At 44.2% G+C, this 9682-nt stretch overlaps 1 protein-coding gene across 1 annotated transcript in view; it reads left to right on the top strand.

Moving 5' to 3' along the window:
• Positions 1-9682, top strand: part of Dram1 (DNA damage regulated autophagy modulator 1) — a 35636-nt gene that overhangs the window by 4552 nt on the left and 21402 nt on the right. The window contains exon 2 of the mRNA XM_026784499.1: positions 9103-9170. Coding sequence (XP_026640300.1) covers positions 9103-9170 — 68 coding nt within the window. The remainder of the gene's footprint in view (positions 1-9102; positions 9171-9682) is intronic.

The raw sequence follows: 9682 nt of genomic DNA on the forward strand, positions 1-9682 counted from the left end.
AAACTTTGTCATTTTCAGTAAGCCTGGAAACTATTAAAATAGCCATAACAAAGGGCTTGCTAGACAAATAGATTAGCCAGAGAATGAAGGGCTTCAAGCTAGAGCCTCTGTGTGGTATCTTATCTTTGAATCACTGCATTCTGATGGATAAACGTCCAAGATACATTCTTACCTGGAGAAAAAGCAAAACTTGCTCTCTGCAGTTAGAAACAAGAGAGGAGAAAGCCAAATGCACTTGTATCAACTTGCACGAAGATTACTCGGAAACTGGGTTTTGTCAGAGCGCAACGTAATCTCAGCACCCAGCAGGGGCAGGGTTTGAGGAGGTTGCCACAGTCTCAAGGACAGCCTGGGGTAAAGAAGACCACCAAAGAACTAGGGGCTAAACTCAGAGCTGGGAGCACAGGCTTAGCCAGGTGTGGTGGGGCACGCTTTTAATCCTCAGCATTCAGGAGGCAGAAGCGGTCAGATCTCTGTGAGTTCAAGACCAGTCTGGTCTACATAGTAAGCTGCAGGAAGGACAGAATAACAGACTAAGACCCTGTCTCAAAAAAAAATCCCACAAACAACAACAACAAAACCAAACCAAAATAAAGCACAAAACACATGCTCAGCCTGGACCAGGCCCTGGATCATCACCAGCTCCTCAGATAGACCAATAAAAAGTGTTTGTGGCAGAGGGCTGCTGAGATCAGTAAGACGTTATAAAAATCTTCCTGGCATATCTTTATATGTTTTCAACATTTTAAACAAACAGGCTCTCTATCCCATAGTTAAATTAGAAACACAGAATCAGACCCACTGCACGCAGTAAGTTGGGGTATATAAAGCGGTATTTTTGTGTGCACTATAAACCAGTTTACGCAAGGGCATCAAAACCAAGAACAAACGAAAACCTAGATCCTAGGATTAGGCCACGCCCACACTCCCAAGCGCAAGCAACCAGACCTAATTTGGAGTTTCTCTTTCCTCCTCCAGGTGCTCTAGAATCCACTTATCTTCACCAGGCGGCACTCTTAAGCTTTCCTTAGACGCCTGCTCGCGTCCTCCATCTGACCCTACACTCTTAGAAGTGGTCCTGGGTCCTCTTAGAAGCGGATCCACCTTAGTTTCTGTGGGAGTGTGGTCTGGCGAGACAGCGTACGTGGTCTTTGAGCGCCTATGCAGTTCCTCACGGCCATAATTTCTGCTCAGTAAACAACGGCAGAAACCCCAGCTAGCTGTAGAATTAAGACACTGCAAAGCGGAAACCAGTTAAATAGTAAAGGATATGAAAAGTCTGGTCAGGACTTTAATTTCAAGAGGAAAATTACAGCTGGATATGGCGGTATACTCCTTTAATTACAGCACTAGGGAGGCAGAGGCAGGTGGAGCTCTGTGAATCTGAGGCTGGTCAGGACTACAGAGGAAGAGACTGTCTTTAAAAAAAAAAGCCATCAAACTGTGGTGGCTCATACTTATAATCTCAGCACTGGAGAGGCAAAGGGAGGTGAGTTCAAGGCCAGCCTGGGCTACTACCTATTGAGATGCAGTTGAGCTAGGGCTACAGAATGATCCTAAACGAAGTAGCTAGTAGTTGTGGTTTGAGAGAAAACGGCCCCAAAGGGAGTGGTACCATTAGGGGGCGTGGCCTTGCTGAAGAATACGCGTAACTGTGGGGCGGGACTGGCTTTGAGGTTTCTTTCACTCAGACTGCGTCCAGAGTGACTTTGAGTCGACTTCCTGTGGCCTGCAGTGCGGCACTCGGCTCCAGCAGCAAGTCTGCCTGCACATCGCCGTGTACCTTGTACCTTGCCACGGTGATAACGGACTGGACCACTGAAACTGTAAATGAGCCACCCCAATGATAAGAGATGAGATGCTGTGATCGTGGTGTCTCGCCACAGCAATAGGAAACCTACCAAAGATAGTATTACTACCAAACAAAAAAAAAAAAAAGGAAAACTCTCTTTAAAAACTTGGCCACCGCCACATGAGTGGGAAGCCAGGCCAAACATCTAAAGTTAATGGACACAGGAGCTCTGCCGTGATGGCCCGCGTTGCCTTTCCGTAAGCGCAGTTGCATTGCCATGGGAGCATAGCGTGTGATAACGCTTTTTTTTTTTTTTTGAAGCCTGTCCTGGCTGGTCTCGTGCTGGGATTAAAGGCAGCGCCACCACTACCCGGCTTATTTTTGGTTTTTTGAGACAGGGTTTCCCTGTAGCTTTGGAGTCTGTCCTGGAACTAGCTCTCTGTAGACCAGGCTGGCCTCAAACTCACAGAGATCCGCCTGCCTCTGCCTCCTGAGTGCTGGGATTAAAGGCGAGAGCCACCACTGCCCGGCTACAAATTGAGATTGAGAATTTAGGTTTGAAAGTTAACAGTGACCCAATCCTGGACTAGGCGATTATTATTTTTTTTTTTTCCTTTTTGGAGGGAAACAGACTTCTTAAGTCCCCCAGGCTGACCTCAAACCCTGAGTGCTGGGATTAAAGACAGGTACTACCATTAACCAACTCAGAGTCAGAATTCTTGTTAAATACCCCTGGTTGGCCTTAGACTCCTCCAGGTCCTCCTGCTTTAGGCTCCTAAATGCTGGAATTTACAGGTACATGCTGTCGCACTTAGCCACTCCAATGCCTTTAATTTTATATTTACTTATTTATTGTATGTGGCATGTATACAAGTGAGTGAGTGATGGGTAACCTTCATCTTGGGGTTCATGTTCACCCCATTTGATCATTCTGTTTCAAATGAGGTTATAATCCCCCAGAGGCCTCATCCCATCAGGTGTCTGTCTCCCTCTCTCACTGAGCCTGGCATTAGGCTAATAATCCTCTGTCTGAAGACACAAATAATGTTACATCTCGTGCTCAGCGTCTCCAGCCCCGGGTTAAACTATCACCTTGGGAGTGGGAATCGCGTGCATTGAGTGATAATAAAGAACATTGTTTGTCCACGCGTGGGGACGTCACGCGCCATCAAGCCTGTGTTCGTTGTATTGTTTGACCTTTAAGTGATTGTTCACTGCCTGAGCATAAATTTAGTTTGGAGTATGTTCCTCAAATCCCTTGGAATTTTTCAAACTTGGCTTAATTTATATAAATGTAAACACAGGAAATGTGGTCACGGTTGGGTTTGCCAGGTACAGCTCGCTTTGAAATCACTGCCTTTCTGATGGCTTCAACAACTTCTTATTCCCGATTGTTGCTGTAAACTCCTCCTTACGGAGGAGGCCAGTGAGGTGGGGTATGGGACTGGGGCAGGGACAAGCATGCTGGGAAGTCATATACTGGGAGCAGGATGGATTAAGTTCAGCTAGATTGGAAAGCGACTGGTTTGACCCCTCGCTTTCTCCAGTTTCTTGAACCAAGCGCCCAGGTATACCTCTATCAATGAAATACATCCCTTAGTGTCTGTGATGGGCTGGTTCCTGGACACCCCGGGAATACAAAATTCCTGAGGACGCTAAAGTCGATGGCTGCTCAAATCCCTTATGGAGAACAGCAGGCGGTTGCATATAAACCTGCACAGCCTCGTGCATACATCGTCATCTCTGGGTTACTTAGGACGTCTAATACAAAGTAAATACTATGAAGATCGCTGTTGAGCAGTATTGTTTAGGGGATAATGACAAGCGCATATGTATAGCACACGTGCAATTTGAAATGTGTTTTGGATTCTTGCTGGGTTGAATCCATGGGTTCAATAGATTTGGATGAAGATACAGATATGGATGGCCAACTGCTCGACCTCTGAGCTTGTGTGATGGTATCATTTAGTTTGCGCTTACAAAGAAAATTTAAACAAGGCTCACCCGCAAAGCCTCTTGGCTGCCCCTTGCTGTTAATACATTTATTGCATTTCCACATCTGGTGGAAGGGATTGCTCAATGTTTACTTATCGTGTAATATGTAATATCAGAGACTTGACAGACTTATGAAGATTCCTCTCCTCTCCTCTTCTTTTTAAACAGGGTATCACTACGTAACCCTGGGTGGCCTGGAACTCAATATATGGACTAGGCTGGCCTTGAACTCACAGAGCTCTGCTTGCCTCTGCTGCCTGAGTTCTGGGATTCAAATCTTTACCACCAAACCCAGCATAAAGACATTTTTCATTGCTAATAAGAACCCTTTTAGTCGGGCGGTGGTGGCGCACGCCTTTAATCCCAGCACTCGGGAGGCAAGAGCTAGTTCTAGGACAGGCTCCAAAACCACAGAGAAACCCTGTCTCAAAAAACCAAAAAAAAAAAAAAAAGAACCCTTTTATTTTTACTAATGATAATGTACAAACAATGCTATTATTTATTACTTACTATTATTATTTATTAAATTTTAAGTTAGCATACAAAATGACAAGTTTAGTTATGGAATATGTATACTACTGTGTTTTGTTTTGTTTATCTTTTCTTTTCTGAGACAAGGTTTCTCTTTGTAGCTTGGGAGTCTGTACTGGAACTCACTCTGTAGACCAGGCTGGCCTCAAACTCACAGAGATCCTCCTGCCTCTGCCTCCCGAGTGCTGGGCTTAAAGGTGTACTCCACCTCCCAGCTGTTTATCTCTTTCTTACAAGGCATCTCCATCCCCCATTCCTGTCTTCATCTTGCATGTCCCTTACCCCTTCCACATAGAAGATCATCTTCCATTGTCTTCTCGCCCACCCCCTGCTTCCCAAAAAAACTATTCCAAAAGTTTGTAGATATGGCCAGATTTTATTTGCTACTTAGAAGCTTTTCACGAAATGTTCTTGAGAAAAAATTGGCTCATGCAATTAGGTACTGTTTTATCTGTGAGTAGAAACCCCAAATCTGACTATTCTTATCTGATAGATGTAGGAAATTGTGACTCAAATGGTTTGGCTTTCTGATTTTTTTTCTTCTTGAGACAGAGTTTCACAATGTGAGCCTAGGTTGGCCTTGAACTTGAGGTGATCCTCTTGCCTCATCTTCTCATAGTCCGGGAATACAGAGTGAGCAACCACACCTACTTCTTGTTGATGAATTCTGATGGTTTACAGTATGTTTTATTGATCAGTGAATAAAGTATAATACTATTTTTAAATAGCTGTTATGTTGACAGCTGCTTATGGTGGCAAAAAGTAGCCGGCTATGAGCCTCCTGGGTGTGAAATAACGCACTGATGATAGTTATTGTGCATCCAGAATCCTGCTTGTCAAAGAGACTTTACAGTTAAATTCTGTTGTTTGAGGAGCCTAGAGTTCTCACCTACTTAATCCCTTCCTGGTCTACAGCAAAGGCATAGTGGTCCCTTCTCATTTCCAAGGGGATCTTTCCTAGGACATGCTGGGGCCAGCAGCCATGTCTCCTGAGAGCCATCTGTATACTTCTCTTCCCAACTCCAGGCTCAGTGTCTTGGATTTTGGTAACCTTTGTTTTCCATGTAAGGACTTGGCAAATGCTAGCCAACCAAGCATCTTCCAGGGCTGTCTAGTAAACATTTATCAACACATCAGTGGTCCACCTCCCACCCCCCAGTCATTCTGACGGCTTGCTTTGACTGCCAGGGAATCAAGTTGCTGGACGTTAGGTACAGATCCCTCTGTAACTTGAACAAGTCGTGAAGCCTCTCACATACCCAATTTCTCCTTGAATAAAATGGAATTTATAAAAGACACTCCCCATAAACGTTCAACAAGGCTCCTGAAGGCGCAATTACAAACAGTACAGTAAACATAAAACCATACCAGATACATAATTAATATTCAATAAGTGATTTAAATTAGGTCTTTTTTTTTTTTTTCAGAGTCTTGCTATGTAGCCCAAGCTGGCCTTGAATTCATAGTTTGCCTGAACCTCCAAGTCCTAGGACTATAGGTGTGTGTCCACCAAGTCTTGGCTAGTCTTTTTGGGGGTGGAGAGTGAGAGTCACTCATTCAATAAACATATATGTAAATAAATGTTATTTTCAGGGTGCTTTATGTTCTGCCTGTAGGAACTTGTTTGTCCATTTATTTGTTTATGCATCCATTTATTTATGTGTTTTATTTATTTATTCATTTTATTATTTATTTATTTTCCTATTTTAACCGAACCCTTCCCTCAGATGAACCATACACTCCGGCAATGAGCCACATTGTGCCCCTATGGTTTGAAACAGATAAACAAGAAGAAAATACCATTCTGAAAGTCTGAACTTCCAGATCCCATGTCTGATGCCCTACGGACTCTACATTCAGGCTTGTGACATGTGTCTTGGTCTGCCATCAATAGACGAGTGCCCCATCTAGTTGTTTTCTCACGACCTTTTAAACGTTTTTTACCCCTCATAAGGCCACAGACTTGTCTTGGATAGCGACCGACCTGTTATGCTAGTTCCTTCCCTTCCGAAACACTTGCGCCTCTGCGCTAGCTCCTGTCCGTCCCTAGCACGCCCAAGGTGGCAAATAAATGCCAAGCACTGTGAGGCGCCTCACTGGTTTTGATTTTTTTTTTTTTTTTACACCCTGAGGCAGAGACAGGAAGGCCTGATGTCCTTATCAGACTTAATCATCTGCAGATGTGGCGCCCGCGGGCTCAGGCTGTCTCTGCCATTATCGTGTTCCTGGCTCTTGTCCCTTCCCCCCTGGTCCGCTCTGCCCTGGGCGCCCCAACAGGGCCGCCTGCACATGCGTAGTCCTCTCCAGCCCTCCTTGAGTGTAGGAAGCTGGGGAAGTGGGGATGTTCTGCCCTAATGAGGCTCTGACACCAAATGGAAACACCTGGGAGTCCGGGTGTTTGTTCCCAGCCGCTCTTAGCCTCGTTGCACCCTCTTGAAGAGTTAAGTGTCAGACTTTACCTGCTTTCTAAGCACGCACGGGCTTCTTGTAAAAAATTGTCCGCCTGCTTGGAAGTGTGTCTGTCCAACGTGATCGGTTTCCAGCATATACGTTTCAAAGCTGGTTTGGGAAGAGGAAGCATCCTGAGCCCGTGCAAGCCGTTGCATGTTGGGAGCACCTCCGTCATCATTTTTAAGTTGGAAAAGGTGCTTGTGAGAAGCCTGGCAGTTTTAAGGTGGCACCAATGAAAAGAAAATAGAACATGCCCAACGCTTCTCTGATGGAACTGGGTGCCTGTGTGTGCTCGCTCTTTGACAACGGCTTTCTGAGTCACCTGAGTAACTGACAGACTGCACCTAAGGCTTTCTTTTTTCCCCTCCCGAGACAGGGTTTCTCTGTGTAATAGCCCTAGCTGACCTGGAACTAACTCTGCAGACCAGGCTGGCCTCAAACTCACAGAGATCCACCTGCCTCTGTCCTTTGAGTGCTGGGATTAAAGGCGAGCACCATCACCACCCAGCAAGACTTTCTTTTATTAATAGGAACTTTGTTAAGACAATTGACCAAATGAGTATTCTTTTTTTTTTTTTGGTTTTTTCGAGACAGGGTTTCTCTGTGGTTTTGGAGCCTGTCCTGGAACTAGCTCTTGTAGACCAGGCTGGTCTCGAACTCACAGAGATCCACCTGCCTCTGCCTCCCAAGTGCTGGGATTAAAGGCATGCGCCATCACTGCCCGGCAGTATACTTCTAAGACTCTAACAGGCAGGGGCTGGAGAGATAGCTCAGCGGTTTAGAGCATTGCCTGCTCTTCCAAAGGTCCTGAGTTCAATTCCCAGCAACCACATTGTGGCTCCCAACCATCTGTAATGAGATCTGGGGCCCTCTTCTGGACTACAGGCATACATGCAGACAGAATATTGTATACATAATAAAATAAATAAATGTTAACAAACAAGAAAAGAAAAATGAATTAAAAAAATAATAAAAGACTCTAACAGGCATAGTCGACCCACGGCTTACGGGCTGCTTGTAGCCGAGGACAGCTCTGAAAGAGATTCCCTTCCTGTGGGCTTCCATAGAGTGCTCAGCAGTGATGGATAGTATGGTCCAATTCTTTGTCATTGTGCATAAATCTAGTCATTAAAACGCGTGCATTTGTGTGCCCTTAATATCTCAACCATGGAATTTTTTTCTTTTTTAAAAAATATTTATTTATTTATTTATTTATTATGTATACAATATTCTGTCTGTCTGTATGCCTGCAGGCCAGAAGAGGGCACCAGACCTCATTACAGATGGTTGTGAGCCACCATGTGGTTGCTGGGAATTGAACTCAGGACCTTTGGAAGAGCAGGCAATGCTCTTAACCTCTGAGCCATCTCTCCAGCCCTCAACCATGGAATTTTCAAGCATATCTTTTAGTTATTTTTGTTTCCAAAACAGTCTCACTCAATTCTTCATATTGAGCTTACAAGGTGGGGTTGTTTGAGAGACAGTCTTGCTGTTTATTTTAAACACCTTCTAGCTTTTATCCGTGTGTGTCTTAGGGTTTCTATTGCTGTGAAGAAACACCAAGACCAGGACAATTCTTATAAAGAAACACATTTAATTGCGTTGGCTCATTTACAGTTCAGAGGTTCAGTTTGTCGTGGTGCTGGAGAGGTAGCCGAGTGTCCTACATCTTGGCTTCCAGGCAACAGGAAGCGATCATCTCAGTGGGCGTGGCTTGAGCATATATGAGACCTCAAAGCCCACTTCCCCAGTAATACACTTCCTCCAAAAAGACCACACCACTCCAACAAGCCCTACACCTTAGTGCCACCCCCTTTGAGGGCCATGTATGTCTTCATGTATGCATGAGGACATGTGAATGTGCAGATGCAGTGTGTGTGTGTGTGTGTGTGTGTGTGTGTGTGTGTGTGTGCACATACTTCTGGAGGCCAAACTCACACACTCAATTGCTCTCCCTCTCAAGACAAGATTGCTCACCGATTCATCTGGGCAGCCAGTGGGTCCTTCGGGAATACAAATTGAGGTACCACACCCAGACATATCATGTGGACACTGGGGATTAAATTCAAGGCCTCACGCTCCTGCCACAAGCACTTTATTGACAAGATCTATCTCCCTAGCCCTAAATGTCATTTTTTTTTTTTTTGGCGGAAAACCAATTTTAGGTTTCTTTAGAGCCCAAACAAAAATACCTTAGAACAACTTGAAGTGATACCTCTGGAATTCAGTGAACACCTAGGAAGACCAATATAAAACAGACCAATTATCTGTCCAGGGGTTGAAATTGTAGTTCCTTTAGAAATAATTTAGATATTTAATTTTTTCCTTCTCAGTGACACGGGAACCACACCACCAGAGAGCGGTATCTTTGGGTTTATGATAAACTTCTCCGCATTTCTTGGTAAGTGCACGATTATTATAAATGAGAAATCTACAGTCTCATGTGAAATGAAATGTTATCTTTAGTTTGTATACTTTGCAAAAGAGCACAATCTGTATAACTAGAATTTTGAGAGACTAAAGTATGTAAAAAATTTGGAATTATATATAGCTTTATTATAGAACTATACCTTATCTGGTAATCTAGGACAGGGTTTGTAAGAGGTGGTTTTAACCCCCAAACTTCTAAAATTTTATTTTATCTAAGATATATTATTATTTGTGTGTGTGCCTGCATAAACATGCACGCGTTGGAGATTAATTTTCACTGTTTGTGTGTGTACACAGACATGCATGTGTCAGTGTCCTCAGGGGCTAGAAAGAGGAAGTCAGTTCCCTTACAGTTAGAAGCATTCATGAGTCACTCGATGTGGGTGCTTGGATCTGAATGCCAGTCCTCGTGATAGAGCAACAAAGATTGCTTAACTGCCTAGTCACCTCTCTGGGCCTGAATGGGATTTTCAGGAAATTTAG

The sequence above is a fragment of the Microtus ochrogaster genome, chromosome 24 (assembly GCF_000317375.1).
Source record: "Microtus ochrogaster isolate Prairie Vole_2 chromosome 24, MicOch1.0, whole genome shotgun sequence".
In the NCBI taxonomy this organism is placed as follows: Eukaryota; Metazoa; Chordata; class Mammalia; order Rodentia; family Cricetidae; genus Microtus; species Microtus ochrogaster.